General features: G+C 47.4%; 1 protein-coding gene and 1 pseudogene across 2 annotated transcripts; one reads left to right on the top strand and one right to left on the bottom strand.

Annotated features, from left to right (window-relative positions):
* Positions 1-25: 25 nt before the first annotated feature.
* On the bottom strand, positions 26-19,165 carry SLC25A44 (solute carrier family 25 member 44). 2 transcript variants are annotated; one of them, XM_023214040.1, is made up of 4 exons: positions 18,850-19,165; positions 12,768-13,405; positions 4,857-4,984; positions 26-2,588 (listed from the first exon to the last, which is right to left on the bottom strand). In XM_023214040.1, exons 2-4 carry the CDS (start codon positions 13,390-13,392, stop codon positions 2,397-2,399), a joined length of 945 nt encoding a protein of 314 aa, XP_023069808.1. In that variant the 5' UTR covers positions 13,393-13,405; positions 18,850-19,165; the 3' UTR covers positions 26-2,396. The 2 variants fall into 2 exon arrangements, with proteins under 2 accessions (XP_023069808.1, XP_023069809.1); XM_023214041.1 differs by having other exon boundaries at positions 12,966-13,405.
* A 937-nt stretch (positions 19,166-20,102) lies between these two features.
* LOC111544046 lies at positions 20,103-20,236 on the top strand (annotated as a pseudogene).
* Positions 20,237-21,614: the final 1,378 nt, after the last annotated feature.

Here is a 21,614-nt window from a genome sequence, read left to right as displayed (position 1 = left end):
CCGAAAAATATGCGCAAGCGAAAGCTCGGGAGCTCAATAAAAACTTTTAATTACACTTCAGAGACTTCGTACAGTGCAACAGTGAATATTCACTGTTAATATTCACAAGAGTCCATTTCATCAAACGTTCAGAGAGTCTGCCTTTTCATTCTCAATGCTCCAATCAGGTTTCCCGTCTTGGCCAGTCTCCCAGAGGTTTCTTCTAGCTTTGGTTACCGACCAAAACTCTAGTTTAGGGAGAATGGAAGTCCACAGTCCCATTCCCCACCAAAATATATTTCAGTCAAACCCAATCGCAGTCCCTAAAGAATTAGGAAAGTATGGGCCAAGGGTCCCTTTAATTATACACACATCACCCTTAAAACTGCGTGTGTGTACGAGAAACAAAGAATAAAACACAAGAGGGGCTGTAAAATACTGCACAAGACAACAAAACAGAAGGAAAGTCTTGGGGGAGAAACACTAAGACGCGAGTGGCAGGATCCTACCTCCCGTCCGTAACACTTTCCCCATTGCCACTTTCCCCACTGTGCCATGGTGGGGAAGGACTGAAGTCTCTAGGGTCTGTAGAGGTCTTGCTAGGATGAGCTTAAAGAGAGGGTGGGGGAGGGGGCCCCACTGCTTCCATTATATTTGTGGTTCTCAGGGTAAAGCGGTGAGGAGGGCCAGGAAGATTCAGAATGACTGGTGGGTCCAACCCTTTGGATGTGAACATTCCTGGATAGAAACTGGAGGACTCTCTTGACAAAGTGCAGGAAGGGATTAACAAAAATAAAAACAAGTGAAAGGGGCAAACCCTAAATGAGATCAAGATGGACGCTGTGGTGGTGAAGGTAGAGAAGCGGTTTTCACAACCTGTTCTGGCCAGGGTGGAAGAATGTGCGGCAGCCATGAAGAAATATCAAGGCTTCAGGTAGCTAGCACCTTTCAAATTGGCACCATGGCCTTTCCCAGGGGGTGGGACCAATAAAGTTTGGAGGATCATCCAGGTCAAACATCTCAGGTAGAAATGCAGGGTTTGACATGCCTTCTCTATTTGCTGCACCTCTCTACCTGCAACACAGGCTTGGGGGAGTAGCAGTAGGGAGGATGAGGCAGGGAAGAAGGAGCACTCCTCTTCTAGCTCCTGAGGAGAGCATCAGATAATCTTGGCAGTATCAGGCTGGTAAATGCAGTGGTCCTTGTATTGGGTGACTTTCTGAACTGCTCTTTATGTTCTTCCAGTATCCCTCCACAGGCTAACATGACTGGGATGACTATGCATCCAGTGATGTGGATCTTAGAGATCGCCATAGTGAGACAATACTTGTTGCCATAAGTCTGAGTGATTGGGGTATTTATGTGTATGTTATGGCCGCCTGGGGCAGAGAATCTCCCCACTGCCCTCTCCTAGGTTTGGCTCTGCTGGCCTGGGTAGATGTGCTGGGGAACACATGCCCTCTTGTTGCCTTCTAGATCAACTACTTTCTCAACCTGACTTCTCAAGGTAGTGCTCCAAGTCCAGTGCACCCAAGACAGCCTGACCCACTTAGAACTGTGCCCACCACGGGAGTCCTCTGGGCCAGGGGATGCCCCAGCTTAGACTCTCCTGGGGCTCCTGAGACTGAAGGGACAGGGAACTAGAATTGAGGAAAAAATTACATTACATTTTTCTACCTGTCTTAGGAAGGGGGTGAGCTCTGACAGCAGGATTGGCGCTTTAGCAGGACTAATAGCCTGGTTCATAGATGTTAACACACACACACACACACACACACACACACACAAAATAAAAGTATCAACATTTCTCCCCAACCTAATAACCCCTCCAAAGAGAGGACGAGTGCTCTGGAGAACCAGAGATTTTTTACTGCTCCTGCTCCCTGTGCAAATAAGTGCCTGGCACCTTAGCCCCAAGTGCAGGGAAAAGCAGAGTCATCTAGTGGGCAGCTCAGTCCCAAAATAAAAATAAGCAAGGCTAAGAGATGAAGGAAGAGAGGGCTGATAGCAGCTGCTTGGAATCTGGGCTGAAAGCCCAAGAGGAAGAACGAGTGGTAGTAAGCAAGCTCTATGTACATACAGCTCTTCTCAGGGTCTCAGGGACACAGACGGAGGGGGAAGCCAGAAGAAGGGCTAGCAGGGTGGGGGGTGGGGCCTTTAGGCCAGTATGGAATACAGGGACTGAGTGAGGGAGCCCAGCTAAGAAGAGAATTTTAAATAGTGGGGGCAAGGGATCCAGGTGTGGAGCCTCTTCAGCAAGAGCAGTTCAAAGTCTCTATCCCTATCCCAGATAGGCCACCTGGCCCAGGGCAGGGCTGGGTGTGTGGTGGGGGCATCTGGAGAGGGTGCCATCCTCTCCACTCTGTCCCTGACCCACGGTAGTGTGGAAAACAGCAGGCTTCTCTCCCCACCACTGGTTACCAGTGTCTCGAGTCCACCAGCTCAGGTCGGAGGCTAAGTTTCTTGAGGCTCTCATAGCCCACCACAATGACAATGGTGGAAGGTGTGGCTGAGATGATTCTGGCCGAGAGGCCCTTCATGAGGCCCCAAGGCCCTTCTTCTGCCATCAGCTGTCTGAAGGTCAGGATGATGGAGTTCTTACCCTCAACCTGGAAAAATCAACACAGTGGAGGGCCATTGTCTGTAGTCAGAGCCCGTCTGCTCAATCTCCCTCGGCCTTAGGCTAAAGTGGGGAGAACTAGACTCAGACGTCGGAAGGTGTGGATTCTGCTTGTGAGGGATGGTACGGCACAGTGATTTAGTATAAGCCCTGGTGCCTGACTGCCTGAGTTTGAATTCTGCTCCCCAGCCTACTAACAACATAACATTGGGTAATTTAACAATTTGTGCCCCAATTTCCTCAAATATAAAAGAGTGATAATAGTACCTGCACCATGAGGTTGTTATGAGCAAGAAAGAAAATAATATTCATAAATACTAAAACAGTGGTGGCAGATCATTTCAGTGTACAACAAATGTTAACTATCATAGATATTATGAGATAATCTATGTAGCTATGAGTCTTTGAACTGGATGTTGCTCTTTGGTCTCAGGGAGGCTGGGTTAAATCCTCTCTAAGACCCTCTGCAGCTCTGCCAGTCTGATTTTGATTCTGATCATTTCAGTGCCTCGAAGTTCTAGAGCTGGAACCTTCCTCTCCATGTCTGCCATCTCTCACACACCCCATGAACAAATATAGGCATCTTCCCTATCACACTGAAAGCCTGGCCAAGCAGAAATCACTTCTTTCTTCTTTCTCAACAGTTCCACACCCTCCCTGATCCCTAAACTATACCTTTATAAACCACCCCTCAGCCCCTTGGCCAATACAGGACAGATGCACTCCTTGTTCATACCGCCCCTTATATGATATGACCTTCACAAGGTATCCCAGCCATGGCTAAGAACATCTCCTGCTTCCGCCCCACCTCCTTCAGCACCCTCCTACACACTCCCTTCTTCCTCTCCAATACTCTCTCCTGTGACCATCTCTGCTTCCCTAACCCTTCTACTTTTTCCACAGCCATGTCAAGGACTTTTTCACCTATGCCTCTGGGTCTTTCCAGCCTGGAAGCTCCTCAAAGTAGAAACCTGTCCTTTCCCTTGGATCTCCTCCTAGACCGCCCAGAATAAAGCTCAGGAAAGAATGAGGACTGACCCTGTGTGCTTTATTATTTGCAAACCAACCAGATGCTGGTGTATTCATTTTCAAATGAGGGGGCATTCTTTCCTAGAAACAAAAATACCTATATTTATTACTTATCTCCTTCCCAACATCCTGGTACTAGGGAAGCTGATTTTTATCCCTAACCTGTTAAGGTTATTTTCCTTCCCTCCTCCCCTCACCATAACCCAGTGACTTCATTCTCTTGTACAACTTTGATTCTCCACCTCAAATCAGACATAAAACTTTATATGGCAACACCTACTATTTGCATATTACATATCATCATTCAGATTCTATTTCCTTGGTCTAAGTGCTGTGTAACTGTCTTTAAGCTGACTGAAGACAGGCATTACTAAGGGCTTTGTCAGGGTTTTGCTGCATCCACACCATAAAATCTGTGAAATCTATTTAAGAAAAGTCACTCTCATAATCCATAGAGAACTTACGGCCTACTGGAAAAACCAGACAGACTGATGAATTAACTGAAATCAATATTTCTTATAACCACAAACCTGCAAGGTAAAGGAAAGAGTTGTTGACAGAATAGGACTCCAGTAAAGGCTGGAAGAAACCAGTAAGATTTCCTGGAGGTATGGGCATGTGATGGACGAGAGGTATGCAAGGTAGCAGACAGAGTGAGAAGCATTCCAGGTACTTTTAAGTGCTGGGTGGGCTTTTTTTTTTTTTTTTTGAGACAGAGTCTCACTCTGTCACCCAGGCTGGAGTGCACTGGCGTGATCTCGGCTCAATGCAACCTCCACCTCTGGGTTCGAGTGATTCTCCTGCCTCAGCCTCCCGAGTAGCTGGGACTACAGGCACATGCCAACACACCCAGCTAATGTTTTATTTTTAGCAGAGACAGGGTTTCACCATGTTGGCCAGGCTGGTCTCGAACTCCTGGGCTCAGGTGATCTGCCCACCTTGGCCTCCCAAAATGCTGGGATTACAGGAGTGAGCCACTGCACCTGGTTGTGGGCTGGCTTCTGTAGATGCTAAGCACACAGAAGGGGCTTAGATGTTCAGAAGAAGACGGACTGGACTAGAGGGCCAGGAAACAAAGAGGTCAGGGCAACACTGGAGGGCTTGAAGGTCATGCTTCTAATGGTTTCTCCACGAGGAGGGTGAGGGAAGTGGCCAACACTGGAGGGCTTGAAGGTCATGCTTCTAATGGTTTCTCCATGAGGAGGGTGAGGGAAGTGGCCAGTCTTACCTGCACGCGGGTTCGTATGACATCCATGGGATTGGTGAGGATGGAGGCAGTGGCTGCAGCCAGGGGCCCTGAGACGGCTTGGAAGACAATGTGAGGGCACTCCTTAGGACACAGGTAGGAGAGCTGCTCTGGAATCCAGGGAAAGACAATGGCTCAAGACACAAGGCACCACCGGTCTGGCCTCACTGTGCTTGCTGCTTCTACCAGGTGGCTTTCCCAACCCAGACCAGCCCTCCGCTCTTCGCCACCTTAGACACCTAACTCCTATCTTTTATTTTCTCTGCTTCCTTCAAAAAATTATTAAGTCTCAGGCCCTTTCCAGGAGTCATCTTGGAAATATCACCCATTTATTTTGATTGATTTTTTTTTTCGAGACAGGGTCTTGCTGTGTCACACAGGTTGGAGTGCAGCGGCATGATCATGGCTCACTGTAGCCTCACTCTCCCAGGCTCAAGCAATCTTCCCATCTCAGCCTCCCCAGTAGTTGGGTCTACAGGCTTATGCCACCATGCCCAGCTAATTTTTTAAAAAATGTTTTGTAGTGCTGGGCGCGGTGGTTCACACCTATAATCCTAGCACTGTGGGAGGCCCAGGCGGGCGGATCACAAGGTCAAGAGATCAAGACCATCCTAGCTAACACGGTCAAACCCCGTCTCTACTAAAAATACAAAAAATTAGCCAGGTGTGGTGGTGGGCGCCTGTAGTCCCAGCTACTCGGGAGGCTGAGGCAGGAGAATGGCGTGAACCCGGGAGGCGGAGCTTGCAGTGAGCCGAGATCGCGCCACTGCACTCCAGCCTGGGTGTCAGAGCAAGACTCCATCTCAAAAAAAAAAAAAAAAAAAAAATTAGCCAGGCATGGTGGTGGGCGCCTGTGGTCCCAGCTACTCAGGAGGCTGAGGCAAGAGAATGGCGTGAACCCAGGAGGCGGGGAGATTGCAGTGAGCAGAGATCAGGCCACTGCACTCCAACCTAGGCGACAGAGCGAGACTCTGTCTCAAAAAAAAAAAAAAAAAAAAAGTTTTGTAGAGACGGGGTCTCACTATGTTGCGCAGGCTGGTCTTAAACTCCTGGACTCAAGCAATCCTCCCACCTCAGCTCCCAAATTACAGGTGCGAGTCACTGCACCCGGCCAACATCATCCATTTAAACAGGACAAGATTCCTTAGAGAGGGAATACATTGAGTAACTCTGGTAGGATACATTAAAAACCAGTGACATGGCCAGGCAGTGGTGGCTCAAGCCTGTAATCCTAGCACTTTGGGAGGCCAAGAAGGGTAGATCACTTGAGCCCAGGAGTTTGCGACCAGAATGGACAACATGGTGAAACTCCTCCTCTACCAAAAATACAAAAATTAGCTGGGCATGGTGGCGCAGGCCTGTAGTCCCAGCAACTTGGGAGGCTGAGGTGAGAGGATCGCCTGAGTCCTGGAAGTAGAGGCTGCAGTGAGCCATGATCATGCCACTGCACTCCAGCCTGGGCGTCAGAGTAAGGCCCTGTCTCAAAGAAAAATTAAAGCTGGATGTGGTGGCTCACGCCTGTAATCCCAGCACTTTGGGAGGCAGAGGTGGGCAGATCACCTGAGGTCAGGAGTTTGAGACCAGCCTGGCCAACATGGTGGAACCCCGTCTCTACCAAAAATACAAAAATTAACCAGACGTGGTGGTGCACACCTGTAATCCTATCTATTCGGGAGGCTGAGGCAGGAGAATCACTTGAACCCACAAGGCAGAGGTTGCAGTGAGCTGAGATTGCACCACTGCACTCCAGCCTCGGTGAGAGAGCAAGACTCCATCTCAAAAAAAAAAAAAAAAAAAGAGGGCCGGGCGCGGTGGCTCAAGCCTGTAATCCCAGCACTTTGGGAGGCCGAGACGAGCGGATCACGAGGTCAGGAGATCAAGACTATTCTGGCTAACACGGTGAAACCCCGTCTCTACTAAAAATACAAAAAAACTAGCCGGGCGAGGTGGTGGGCGCCTGTAGTCCCAGCTACTCCGGAGGCTGAGGCAGGAGAATGGCGTGGACCCGGGAGGCGGAGTTTGCAGTGAGCTGAGATCCGGCCACTGCACTCCAGCCCGGGCAACAGAGCAAGACTCCGTCTCAAAAAAAAAAAAAGAGAGAGATTAAAAATTAAATAAAAACCAGTGACACTGGGAACCAGGTGGGTCAGTCTTTTTGTTGCATACTACATACCCTTTCTTAACTTTTGAAGTTTGAAACATGTGCATGTTTTTAAAAATAAAAACAATATTAAAATAGAAAGTCACATCCTACAAAGAGCACTTTTCTCCAGCTTATATCAAGAAAGAAAATTCATCTTTCAAAACGCTAATGAAGATAGAATGGTACCCAGGTTAACCCATCCCAGTACCACTGAGAAGTCTACCTGCAATTGAATTTTCTTTTTACTCTCTCTGGAGGTGAAAGACAACATGTTCATTCATTTATTCAACAAAGATTTATTGAGCGACTACCATGAGCTGGTCATCTTGGGTCCTGAGGATTTAACAGTAAATAAAAAAGCCTCAAATTCCTGTGCTTAGGAAATTTATATTCTAGTGTGAAGAGATAATAAACAAATAAAAAAGCAAAATACACAGCTATGTCAGCAGGTATGTGCTATACATAAAAATAAAGCAGGAAAGGGAGATAGGGAGGCCAAGGGTAGAGGGGAAGGGGTTGCCATTTTATCTTTTATTTTTTTTCTCAGACCTCTCAGGGATAAAGGATGAAAGCCCATTCCAAGAAGGTGAAGTCTGAGCAAAGACCTGAAGGAGACAGTGCAAGCCACATGGATCTGTGGACAGAGCTTTCAAAGAAGGGATAACATTCTATGCAAGGGTCCTGAGGACAAGCATACAGCAAGTGTTCGAGGGGCAGCCAAGTCCAGTACTCTGGAGCAGTATGAGTAAGGGAAGGAACAGCATATGAGATCCAAGAGGTAAGTCACTTAGGGTTTTCTCTTCTATAGTTCAGTTGTCATACCTTTAAGAATTTTTTCCTCAGCCGGACACGGTGGCTCACGCCTGTAATTCCAGCACTTTGGGAGGCAGAGGCGGGCGGATCACCTGAGGTCGGGAGTTTGAGACCAGTCTGACCAACATGGAGAAACCCCATCTCTACTAAAAATACAAAATTAGCCAGGTGTGATGGCGCATGCCTATAATCCCAGCTACTTGGGAGGCTGAGGCAGGAGAATTGCTTGAACCTGGGAGATGGAGGTTGCAGAGAGCCAAGATCACACCATTGCATTCCAGCCTGGGCAACATGAGTGAAACCCTGTCTCAAAAAAAAAAAAAAATTTTTTTCCCTCATGCTCCTAGTTTTAGTTTGTAGGGAGGTGGAGGCTGGCAGGGCAGAAATGAGAGCTTCCAAGTCTCAGGTGGCATGGCAGAATTCCCTAAACCTCACCAGAACCACCTCTCCCCTAGTTCTAATTACTGTCTTCCCCAGAATCAGCATACAAACAGAAACAAAGTGAACTAGTGGCTCAGCCTCACTGGTGTCCTGTTTCTCCCAAGAATAAGGCATTTTGCAATTGTTAAACTGTAGCATCTGGGCCAGGCATGGTGGCTTACGCCTTTTGAAGGCTGAGGTGGGTGAATCACCTGAGGTCAGGAGTTCAAGACTAGCCTGGCCAACATAGTGAAACCCTGTCTCTACTAAAAATACAAAAAATTCACCGGGTGGGGCGGTGGGCGCCTGTAATCCTAGCTACTTGGTAGGCTGAGGCAGAAGAATTGCTTGAACCCGGGAGTTAAAAGTTGCAGTGAGCCAAGATCACGCCATTGCACTCCAGCCTGGGCAACAACAGTGAAACTCTGTTGGAAACAAACAAAAAAAAACAACTGTAGCATCTGAACTGGCACTGCCTGCCTCCTTGGGCCTGTCTATTATGGCCTTCAGGCCTGCAAGCTATAGCAGGATCCAGATTCCAATTTTAATCATGCACATATGCCATTTTCCTGGGGCTTGGGGAGAAGATGAAACACAAAAGCAAGAAAGTGGTAGAAATAACTCCATGTCAGACAGGGCATGGTGGCTCACACCTGTAATCCCAGCACTCTGGGAGGCCAAGGCAGGCGGATCACCTGACATCAGGAGTTTGAGACCAGTCTGGCCAACATGAAGAAACCCCATCTCTACTAAAAAAACAAAATTAGCCAGGCGTGGCGGCTCATGCCTGTAATCCCAGCTACTTGAGAGGCTGAAGCAGGAGAATCGCTTGAACCTGGGAGGTGGAGGTTGCAGTGAGCCTAGATCACACCATTGTACTCCAGCTTGGGCAACAAGAGCGAAACTCCATCTCAAAAAAAAAAAAAAAGAAGAAGAAAGGGCCGGGTGCGGTGGCTCACGCCTGTAATCTCAGCACTTTGGGAGGCTGAGGCGGGTGGGTGACAAGCTCAGGAGATCAAGACCATCTTGGCTAACACGGTGAAACCCCGTCTCTACTAAAAATACAAAAAACTTAGCTGGGCGTGGTGGCGGGCGCCTGTAGTCCCAGCGACTCTGGAGGCTGAGGCAGGAGAATGGCGTGAACCCAGGAGGCGGAGCTTGCAGTGAGGCAAGATCGTGCCACTGCACTCCAGCCTGGGCGACAGAGTGGGAAAAGGGAGGGAAGGAAGGAAGGAAGGGAGGGAGGGAGGGAGGGAGGGAGGGAGGAAAGAGGGAAGGGAGGGAAGGAAAGAGGGAAGGAGGGACTCCACATCTTTCATTTTTCTCCATTAGTCATTTAAGAAACATTTAAGAATCTCTTATCTACTAGGCAAAAGATGAACTAAGGCTGACTTGGTTTAAATCCCTCTTGGCTAAGACTGGCTTGACTTTGGGCAAGTATTTAATGATATAAATGAGTATTTACTTAATAATAGATGCCAGGCACCATGATAAGTACCAGACATAGAACAGAGACATGGACAGGGAGATGCCTTCATGGAATTTATATTCTAACTAAGAAGCTGGGAGTTGGGGGTAAAATAACTGCAAATTATGACAAGTACTAAGAAGGAAAGAAGGTGCTGAAATATAAAACAGAAAGAGCCCGCTTTCCAATAAAATAAAGTCCTTTTCGCAAAGGTGATGTGTAAGCTGAAGCCTGAAGCATGAGAAGGAGCCAACCACATAAAGAACAGGGGAAAGGATGTCCAGGCAGAGAACATTATCTGCAAAGGCCTTGAGGCAAGAACGGAGCTTGATGTATACCAGAAACTGAGGGAAGAGCAGTGAGGAAGAGGAGAGTGGCACAAGGTGGGGCTGGAAAAGCAGATAGGAGTCAGATCGATAGAGATGTATAGACCATGGAAAGGAAAATTGATTTTATTCTAGATGCCGGTAAGGCAGCATTGGCAGATTTTAAGCAAAAGGGAGTGGCAAGAACCAGTCTATTAATTCAAAAAATATTTACTGAGCAATTAAGGTTCACCAGACCCTGAGCTAGGTGTTGGGAGGTACAATAGTGAACAAAAACAGACATGGTCCCTGTTCTTATAGAACACTTACGTCACAGGGTTATTGCGAGATTGGAATTATGAGATATGCAAGCCCTCAATCAAACAGAGCCCTGGCACACATGGGCATTCAATAAATGTTAGTTTCTTCTCCCTTCAGTAGAAGAGATAAGGCACATACAAATAACATCAAGGCAAATGTATAACTGCCTTAAGAAAGATTCAATGTCATGGGGATTAAAAAGGGGAAAGATCACTTCTGGGTTAAGGGTTACATGAAGACGAAGGAAGAGGAGGCAATAAGGAGCACTTAAGGTAAGTCATGATTGCACCAGGGGTAAGCAAACCTGGGAGGCATCTAGGTAGAGGGGTGGCAGGAACAAAACATGGTGGTAGGAGAGGTGATGTGTGGTTGAGGAATTGTGCACTACCTGCCCAGGCTACAGCACAGACTGCCTATACCTAGGGGAGAAGCAAGAGATTTCACTGTTAAGGGAGGCTGAAGTCAGGCTGAAGAGTTTGGATTTTATTCAGTAAGCAGTGGAAGCCACTGAACATGACAACTCCAGTCGAAAAGGTCAGTCCATTAGAGGTGTATGTGGACAGGAAGGAAGAGAACTCAGGAGGGAACAGCTAGAACGCTGATGCAGCAGTCCGGGAGGAAGGTAACAGAGGCATGGTTTCCAGAGAAGGCGGTAGGAATGAAGAGAAAGTTGGGAGAGAAATTCTAGAGTTACCAGGACTAGACGTGGGAACAAGAAAGAAGGAGTGGTCAAGCACAATCCCCAAGACTTCAGTCTCAGTAATCTGAAGAATAACAAGGCCACTGACCAATGAAAGTAAGTCAGAAAAGACAGCCAGCTTGGGATGAAGACTAGTCACTTGAAGAAAGTTTTAGACATAAGTAGATGCATCTAGATAGAGAAGTCCTACAGTCAGAATGCCTGTCCAGAGCTCTTGACAGGCTAGTCTGAGAATGGAAGTAGAGATGATGGGCACATCAGAAAAATGCAGCTCTAATTGTAAATGCAGTCAAGTGAGGAGAGAGGGCTAAAGAGAGACTCCAGAGAAGATGCTCACATTTCCTGGGAAGCGTTGTTGTTGTTGTTGTTTTTTCTGGGAAGCTTTTTTAACATTAAAGGGTCAGGGTAGAGTCCAGGAACCTGACTTTTAACAAATACCCCAGAGGAAGCATTGTGCTAAATAGAAGTAATAGAGCTAGCAACAAAAGAAGAAGAAAGAAGAAAAGGAAGAAGAAAAAAAGAAGAAGGAAGGAGAAAAGAAGAAAGAAGAGGAGGAGGAAGAGGAGGAGGAAGGAAGAAGAGGAAGAGGAAGAAGGAAGAAGAAAGAAGCAATAATCAGAAAAACAAAAGAGCACCAGGAAAGTACAGAGCCACAGAAACAAAATCATTACAGGTTAAGAAGGCATCAAAATTTTGGTCAGAAAAGTTTCCAATGGGGTGGGACAGAATGCCCACTACCAAGGGTTGTGAGCCAACAGCAGGGATTAGGGAGGCTGCAAACATAGGCTGCCCTAACGGGAGTTTTGTGGTTACTCAAAGCTGTGGATAGATGTCCCAGGGTAGCAGGCACACTCAAGTCCTGCTCTTCAACAATGCACCATGCCCTTTGAGAAGGCAATCTGGCAATATGTTTATGGAAGCCCTCAAAAATGTTATCTTTGACTCAGTAACCCCATTTCTAGGAAACAGGAAATACTTAAAAAGTAAAATGTCTTATGAACAAAGATACATTATAGGAGTGGAGAGGTTCAAAGTTATATCACACCTTGAATTTAAAATGCTGAGGGGCTGGTGGCTCACTCCTGTAATCCCAGCACTTTGGGAGGCCGAGGCGGGCAGATCACAAGGTCAGGAGCTACAGAACAGCCTGACCAACATGGTGAAACCTCATCTCTACTAAAAATACAAAAGTTAGCCAGCCATGGTGGCACACGCCTATAGTCCCAGCTACTCAGGAGTAGTAGGGAGGTACAAGAATCACTTGAACCTGGGAGGTGGAGGTTGCAGTGAGCCAAGATCTCACCACTGCGCTCCAGCCTAGGTGACAGAGTGAGACTCCGTCTCAAAAAAAAAAAAAAAAAAAAGCTGAGGAAAACATCCAACTCAAAAGCTCACTATTACCCGTCAGATTTATCTTCAAATCCTAAACATCCCATGGCTTTTGTCCTCCCCCACCTTCCAGTGACTCCAAAGCACACAGAGCATATGCTACACACTGTTCCAGTCTTTTTACCTGTCTGCTTCCCTCACTACATTAAAAGCTCCTTGAAAGTAAAAACTATGTTTTATGCATCTTTAAATCCTCTTGGATTCAAACATTTGCTGAATGAATGATCCATTCCCCCATTAAATCTCACCTCCACTCTAACATGCACAAAGCAACAGTATCTCAGCCCCATTAGAAATCCCACTTTCCTCCCCCACTGTCCTGGCCCCTGCTTACCTGCGTAGAAGTGATAGAAGGGCCACCAGACAGCACTGTTTGGGATATAGGTAAGCAGTGAAGCCACATAGCCTCGATAGAAGCCGCGAAGCCCATCAGCCCGCAGGATCTGCCTGATGATGTCCTTGGTTTGGCCAAAGGCAACTACCCCTTGTCCCTCTGGGATCCCCCGCACCTGAAAGCGGCCCATTTTCTCACCCTTGCGCTGCATCATGAGGTGTTGGGAGACTACATCAATGGGCACTGTGATGCTCTGGGCCACAAGGGAGGCTGAGCCACCAGCCACCAGTGATTTGACTGTGTTACTCTGGCTGTAGTCAGCTACAAACTTCCGGGTGAGCTCATAAGTGGTGACATAACACTGGCCAGAGATGAGGGTGAAGGTATTGACCAGGAACCCTCGGTAGAGGCCAGTGATACCATCTGCTCGCAGGATCTTGATGAAGGCATCGAAGGTCCCATGGTAGAGGCTCTTCCCCTTCTGAACTTGCAACCGGGTGCGGATGAGGGTGAATGGGTAGACACTGACACGGATCATCATTGTCATTGCCACACCAAACACGTAGAACTTCTTCTTGTCCAGGTGTTCCCACTCGATGATCTGGATGTTGCGTTTGTCCTCCATGGTGCCTGAAGACCTGGGATTTGAGCAGCATGGAGGGATGTGAAGAAGGAGGTCAGAGCTTTGTGCTTTCCCCTTCTGGCTGGGCTCTGAAGTCCCATTCTCAGACCTCATCTCCAGGACACTCACTTGCCCAAAGCTTGGACTCCACCCAACCTGGCTCTGTCAATCCGCACTTGAGTCTTCCTTCATAGATCAGGATACTGTCCCCTTCTCTGTTTTTGGCCAGGCCTTCCTTACTCAGTTTCCCTCCTCCAGAAATTATCCCTCACTTCAGTGATTCCCCTGGCTCCATGGCCTTCTCAGCTCCCTACCCCAGCTTACAGGATCTTCTATCCCGACTCTCTGCCTCTCTGGGCCCTGGTGTCACTACCCTGACCAGGGACCATTCTTTTTGTCTGGCTCACCCAGGCAGAGCTCAGGATGCTGTGGACAAACCAACTACCTGACAGGATGCAGGGCCTTTAAGCAGGTGAATGGGACGTCACTAAGTGAATTCGGGAGGCTCCTGAAGGCTGAAAGGGACTGTTCCAGTTTTGATGCTCTGGGGCCTACTGAGGAGGCATCACCTTTGGCCTTGCACCCGCAGCAGGGTGCCTCTGATCGCCAACTGACTCATTTTGCTTCCGGTTTCCCATGTTGGCCTCTCAGAGCTCCTCTGACCCACAGTCACTACATTTACATGATATTTTCTCCCGTCTGCACTGGAAGAAAGTGTGGGCAAGTGGGGCTTTCACACCACAGGGCACCCCCCACCACCTCCCTTTCCTCCAGCAAAAGGATTTAGAAAGTCAGGAACAGGCCAAAGGGCAGAGTCCTCTTCAGTTATTAGATAACTAACTCTGAGAAAAACAGAAAAGAACCACCTGAGAGCTAAGTAGTTTCCCTGGAGAGTCTGGAGAACTACAGAGTACAGAATATGTTGGACTGCATGCTTTCAACTCTAAGCGTATAAACCACAACCTCAGTCTTAGATAACGAAGGGAGAGAAGTGACAGAGGAGATAGACTCTGACTTCAAGAAACCGTCTGTTCAAGAAGACACAGTATTGCTCTGGGGAATGGACACAAGATACAGAGGAAAAGGCTGGACATGGTGGCTCACACCTATAATCCCAACACTTTGGGAGGTGAAGGTGGGGGGATCACTTGAGCCCAGGAGTTCAAGGCCAGCCTAGGCAACATAGGGAGACTCCGTCTCTACAATATATAAAAATATGTTAGCCAGCATGGTGAAACCCCGTCTCTACCAAAAATACAAAAAATTAGCCGGGCATGGTGGCGGGCGCCTGTAGTCCCAGCTACTCAGGAGGCTGAGGCAGGAGAATGGTGGGCACCCGGGAGGCGGAGCTTGCAGTGAGCGGAGATCGTGCCACTGCACTCCAGCCTGGGCGACAGAGCAAGACTCCATCTCAAAATAATAATAATAATAATAAGTTAGCCAGGCATGTTGGCATGCACCTGTGGTCCCAGCTACTTGGGTGGCTGAGGTGGGAGGCTCACCTGAGCCCGGGAGGTTGAGGCTGCAGTGAGCTGTGATCACACCACTGCAATCCAGCCTAGGAGACAAGAGTGAGACTCCATCTTAAAAAAAAAAAAAAAAAAAAAAGATACAGATGGAAGGAAACCAGAGCATGTTAATGCACATGTAGCCCTTATGTTAAGTGTATCCAATGCCTAGAATTTCAAACAAAACTAACAAGCTTACTAATCTCAAAACTGTATAAAATCAGGAGCTTCACATTTAGGAAATGTCAAATCAGAGGATATCATTTATTAGACGTATTTAGTGGTAATACGATGTGCTCCAGTGTAGCCCACCACTGTTCTGTAAGATACTAGAAATTTTCAGCCAGAAAGGGAGAGTGGGAAGATAAATTCCAGGAAGTGAGAAGCAGGGGCTCCCCAGACTTTAAGAGAAATCCCAGAGAAAGGAGGTAGCCACAACACAGGGACAACTCTAGGGGGCTGAAACATTCTACACTAGCAGTTCCAGTAGCAAACCTCATGCCAAGCATCTAATCACAGTCCATCCTCAACCACCTTCCCCAACCAAAGGTCCTAACTGAGGCTTCAGGCAGCTTCTATTCCATGAGAACTGCCTTTTGGTTACCATGGAAGCAAGGGCAGCTTTTCAGGATTCCCTGAGCTGGACTGTATAACTTTCGTTAACATAGGGACTACTTGCAGTACAAACTGAGTACTTGAGAGCTGAGGGAAAACCTCAGCTTCAAGGTAAGGATTGAGGGATGTGCACATAACTCGCACAGGCTTCCTACAGGACAAAGCAGTTTGAATTAAGGATAATCCATGTAGACAGTGAAAGGGAGAGAACAAAGGCTTGGAAATGAGAAGACAGAAGTCAACAGGATTGGCAAGACTGGAAAATCTAGACTGTGGAAAACGAGCTGCAGGCAAAGTTCTGCCGTCAAGAGAACCCCTAGAACAATGATATGCCACTTGCTGTAGGCAATGGTGGCCCTCCTCCCCGGCCTCAGCCTGGAGGACCCACTAAGTCCCGTGGGATAATATTTTCCTTTGAGCCCTTCAAAAGGTGGTCACTGTCTCTCCTGCCCCAGAGTGGCTGCCATCCAGGGTCGCAAGATCATACTTCCAATACCAGTGAGAGGTGAGAAGACACAGAGAAACAACAGGATTGACTGACTGTCTACTACCTCATGTAATCCTTAGAATTTCACTTGTGTACAGTTAGACACTTCTGATAAATGAGGAAATAGAGGGTCAGTTACGTTAAAAGTAACAGGCCCAAGGTCACATAGCTGATCCATGGAAGAGGCAGATATGAGCCAAGATTTCTTCTCTACTCCACCATGCCTTCTACCTTAAGGGATTTGAAGAATTCTAACACAAATCACTGTTTAAGGCCAAGTCATTCCCACCTCTGGAAGGCAGAATTAATACCCTTATGGCTGCAGGTCACTCAACAGTTAAGCATAAGCTCCTGGCCATGCAGATGCCCAGAGAGTTCTTGCAGCTCTGTTCCAGAGAAACCAAGAACTGCCTCTGCTTTCCTAGTGTGTCTGTGAGAGTGACCAAGCTTAGTGGCTGAGCAGTCACTTTGTCAACACAGACAAATACAGCTGGGTTCAAGCAGGAGGGCCTCCTGCCAGGCACATGCAAAATGCGTGCTCTACAGGGCAGAGGGTCAGAGCAGCTAAACGACAGAGCAACCAGGGATTCTGTTCCAGGACCTGGTTTCATGGCACCTTCTCAATTTATCAAGCTGAAACACCAAGTACCAGCATCTCCTGATGAGAAATCCTAAGACAGGATCCAATTTCCCACCTTGTCTACATCTCTCACATACACCAATCTATTTTAAACTCCCACAAGGAAGTGGGGACTTTCTGAGACAGGTAACTCCTATCCAAGGGTCATGCCTTAGAGGGATAAGCCACTACAACAGAAGGGGAGAGGGCACTACACCCACTCCCTTTACCCCTTCACAGGGGGCAGGCTGCTCCTAAAAGGTAGGATCTCAACCTGCTCTTTGTTACATAACTTCCAAACTTCTTGCAGAAATATCAATCCCATTCTTCTTGTTTTGCCCTCTGAAAAATCCTCTTTGCAGATACCCATATACAAAGTTCCTCCAGCCTTCCCTCTCCCAACTTAGCCCAACTTCTTTAGGGCTCTTTCTCAGACCCTCATGTGCATGGCTCCAATTCCGGATTTTCTTCCACTTTTTAACACTGCTCAGGCACAAATGCTGAAGTGCTTCCTCTGGGGACCTAACAGATGACCCAGAATTAGTGAGCACTTTGTCCTGAAGTCATCAAGTGAAGTGTTAGAGGCAGAGCTCCCACTACTGACCCCACCAATGGAAAGGGACAAATTGGCATATGCCTCCTCCTCTCTACCTCTACTCTCCTTGTACCAGAAAATTCACATGGGACTGACTATTCACTAGGTTATGGGATAAGATTCTGGCTCGAGAGAAGGCAGTGTCACCTGGAAGGCAAGGTCATACAACGGAAAGAACACCAGCAATTGGGAGATCCATGGTGAATTTCACTTCCATTACTCAGTAGTGTAAGACTGGAAACAAGTCACTTCACTGAAATTCAGTTTCCTTGTCTGTTGAATCAGGCTAATAAAGCCTATCAATGCTGTATAAGAGTTGTAGTGCAACTCATATGAGTTAATAATTGTGAAGGCATTTTGTTAACAGTAAAGCATTATCATTACAGAAAGTTCTACTGGACAATGATGCTCTAAGTCCTTGCCACCCAAGGTGGTCCACGGACTTGCATCATGGACATCACCTGGGAGCCTGTTAGAAATACAGAATTTCAGGGTGCACCCTAGACCTGCTGCATAAGAACCAAACTTTTATAATATATAAGTTTGGGAAGCATTGCTTTAAGTATTAAGGATTGTCAGCATTATAAGAATTGTAATGGCCAGGCGTGGTGGCTCACGCCTGTAATCCCAGCACTTTGGGAGGCCAAGGGGGGCGCATCACAAGGTCAGGAGATCGAGACCATCCTGGCTAACACGGTGAAACCCCGTCTCTACCGAAAATACAAAAAAAAAATTAGCTGGGCGTGGTGGTGGGCGCCTGTAATCCCAGCTACTGGGGAGGCTGAGGCAGGAGAATGGCGTGAACCCAGAAGGCGGAGCTTACAGTGAGCCAAGATCACGCTACTGCACTCCAGCCTGGGCAACACAGCGAGACTCTGTCTCCAAAAAAAAAAAAAAGGAATTGTAGCAACTACTCCAGGACTCTGGGACCCTTATGAGTAGGTTAGGAGTGACTCCATCCAGACTTGTCAGTAGAACTGAGCACAATGATGACAATTGATCGATTCGGATCTTTTCAAATCAAATCATCTTCTACAACTCCTGACAAGACATCCATGGGTCCCCACTTCTCAGCTGGAAACAGAGAATAGAGACCAATACCCTCTATTCCTTCTGTTCTCCCTATTGCATCTGCATCCTGGGAGCTATCTACCACATGAACATGAATATATGTAGATGCTTGCCCACCTGTCCTACTGAATATACATTTCCCTAGGGGAATGCCTGGGGATGCCTTCGAACCCTCCTTTGAGATCATCTCCTCCCTACCTCGGACATGGTGAGATTCCCACCCAGCTTTCCTTCGGTCTTCCATAGGTACCCACGTGATCCCTCATCACAGACAACACATGACAATCCTCTCAAGATACTCCGTGGGTCACCCCCTTTATACAGCCTCTGTCCTGGCCCCCGCACACCCAACTCTGGCTCTTCGAACGTGCCCCCTGCCGTGATTCTTCGCTGTCAGCGAATCTCACGCTCCTCTGCCAGGAAGAGACGCCTCACAGCAGTTGTCCTTCATTCCCAAAACTGCATGGTACCACAGCCTGGCACCCCAGGCATCCTTTGCCTCCTTGACAAGTGCAGATCCTCAGAGACCTTAGTTGTCAGGGACCCCGAGCCGGTGGCTTATTACCTTCTCAGACTCCGGCGGCTCCGCCGCGTCTGAGGCGAACTCCAAGACCGGACCTCTAGGCCGCAGCCCCCAGTCTATCCGTCGTTCCCAGGGAATGCCGTCCGCCGGTCGCATCTTCCTCCATCTCGACTCGGCTCCCGGTACTGCCGGAACCGGAAACTTGGACTCTGTCATTACCGCCCCCTGCGAGGGGCGGAGGATGAGCTGTCGACGATTCCGCCAATGGCGTTTGAGCCTTTGAGCCTCCCAGGAGCGAGGATGGGCTGCCCTTCCGAGAACGGACGGCCTCCTGGTGGCCATCTTGGATTTGGGCAGTAGCCACGCCTTCTTTACCTTCGTTATGCCCTCAGCGTTAAGGCGCCTGCGTGTTCTGGTTGGGCTCTTTCTAATTGGCGGAAATTGAATCACCAGACGTTTATTGAAGATCCGGTTGTAAATAGGGGCACCTTGTGTTTGGGGGTGTTGGAACCTTTATATTCAAATCAAGGCCGGGCACGGTGGCTCACACCGGTAATCTCAGAATTTTGGGAGGCCGAGGCGGGCGGATCACCTGAAGTCAGAAGTTCGAGACCAGCCTGGCTGCCTTGGCGAAACCCCGTCTCTACTAAAAATACGAAATAAATTAGCCGAGAGTGATGGCGCGCGCCTGTAATCCCAGCTACCCGGGTGGCTGACGCACGAGAATCGCTTGAACCCGGAGGTTGGAGTGAGCCGAGATCGTGCCACTGGACGGCGACAGAGCGAGACTCTATCTCAAAAAGAAAAAAAAAAAAAAAAAAAAAAGAACAAATCTAATATGTGATTTTTATATAACTTTTTCTTCTTTCCTCTTTTTTGGTTTTTAGGGTCACAATATTACTCTATCGCCCAGGCTGGAGTGCAGTGGCAAGATCATAGCTCGTTGTAACCTGAACTCCTGGGCTCAAGCGATGCTGCGGACTCAGTCTCCTAAAGCAGTGGGATGACAGGCGTGAGCCACTGTGCTGGTCGCATTTCTCATTATTTATAGAGCCAAAATAGTAGAGGTCAACATGCAGCAGGAATGACTGAGGATACACAGCCAATTTTGAAGTTTGGGAACTCAAAAAACTGCAGGAGTGGGGGACAACCTGAAGGTGGAGAAAAATGACATTAAGGGTCTCTTCCAGCTTTTGAAACTATTTGCCTGTATATAGACTTAAAAGAAGAGGAGGGAGCACTTTAAATGAGGGGCTAGGAGGCATAGGCTGCAGAGTCAGTTCATTTCACAGTTGATATCTCTACGATTCAACGACAAAAAGACAAACAACCAAATTAAAAAATAACACAGAAGGGTAAGGTAAGTCTCCATTAAACACAGGAAAGAGACTGGAAAACTTCTCTTTGGATCCTGTCTATAGTCGCAGGTGAAATAAAAGAAATAAAAGGAGAGAAAAATGGGCAAAAGACTTGAATAGACCTTTCCCCAAAGAAGATATACAAATGGCCAAGAAGCACATGAAAAGATGCTCACCATCATTAGTCATTAAGGAAATGCAAATCAAGTTAATAAAATGCCACTTCACACCCACTAGGGTGGCTAAAATTAAAACAAACAAAAAGCAGAAAATGAGCGTTGGTAAGGATGTGGAGAAATTGCAACCCTCAGATATTGCTGGTGGGAATGTAACATGCTACAGCTGCTGTGGAAAACAGTGGCAGTTCCTCAATAAACTAAACACAAAATTAGCATATGATTCAGCAATTTCACTCCTGGGTATATACCCAATACGATTGTAAACAGACATTCAAACAGAAACTCATACACGAATGTTTATTTTTAGCAGCACTATTCACAATTCCCAAAAGTAGAAGCAACTCAAATGTCCATCAACCCATGAATGGGTAAACAAAATGTGGTATATTTACACAGTGGAATAGTATTAAGCAATAAAAAGGAATGAATGTATGCTACAACATGGATGAACCTTGAAACCATTAAGCTAAGTGAAATAAACCAGATACAAAGGCCACATATTATGCAATCCTGTTTATTCCAAATAACCAGAATAGACAAATCTATAGAGACAAAAAGCAGACTAATGGATAAGTGATTGCCGGGAGTCTGGAGATTAAGGGAGAGGATGGAAAGTAACTAATGGGTTCAGGGTTTCCTTTTGGGCAATGAAAATGTTCTAGAACTAGGTAGTGGTGATGGTTGCACAATATTGTGTATGTATTAATGTTATTAATAGTAAATTTTATGTTGTGTGTATTTTACTTTTTTTTTTTTTTTTTGACACGGAGTCTTGCTCTGTCACCCAGGCTGGAGTGCAGTGGCGCGATCTCGGCTCACTGCAAGCTCTGCCTCCTGGGTTTACACCATTCTCCTGCCTCAGCCTCCCGAGTAGCTGGGACTACAGGCACCCGCCACCTCGCCCAGCTAGTTTTTTGTATTTTTAGTAGAGACGGGGTTTCACCGTGTTAGCCAGGATGGTCTCGATCTCCTGACCTTGTGATTCACCTGCCTCGGCCTCCCAAAGTGCTGGGATTACAGGCTTGAGCCACCGTGCCCGGCCTACTATTTTTATTTATTTTTTATTTTTATTTTTTTTTGGAGATGGAGTCTCACTCTGTCTCCCAGGCCAGAGTGCAATGGCATGATCTTGGCTCACTGCAATCTCTGCCTCGCGGTTTCAAATGATTCTCCTGCCTCAGCCTCCTAAGTAGCTGGGATTACAGGCGCCAGCCACTATGCCTGGCTAACTTTTTGTATTTTTAGTAGAGATGGGCTTTCACCATGTTGG

The sequence above is a fragment of the Piliocolobus tephrosceles genome, chromosome 1 (genome assembly GCF_002776525.5).
Source record: "Piliocolobus tephrosceles isolate RC106 chromosome 1, ASM277652v3, whole genome shotgun sequence".
Lineage (NCBI taxonomy): Eukaryota > Metazoa > Chordata > Mammalia > Primates > Cercopithecidae > Piliocolobus > Piliocolobus tephrosceles.
Note: the sequence above shows the minus strand (reverse complement) of the source record. Positions and strands in the feature narration are given on the sequence as shown.

What these genes read in the sequence shown, in the direction of transcription:
- SLC25A44 (XM_023214040.1), bottom strand. Translation starts at nt 13,392, where the DNA reads ATGGAGGACAAACGCAACATCCAGATCATCGAGTGGGAACACCTGGAC. An exon ending in CTTCTATCACTTCTACGCAG is followed by an intron (nt 4,985 to 12,767) that starts GTAAGCAGGGGC and finishes CCTGGATTCCAG; the next exon opens with AGCAGCTCTCCTACCTGTGT. An exon ending in TCATACGAACCCGCGTGCAG is followed by an intron (nt 2,589 to 4,856) that starts GTAAGACTGGCC and finishes TGATTTTTCCAG; the next exon opens with GTTGAGGGTAAGAACTCCAT.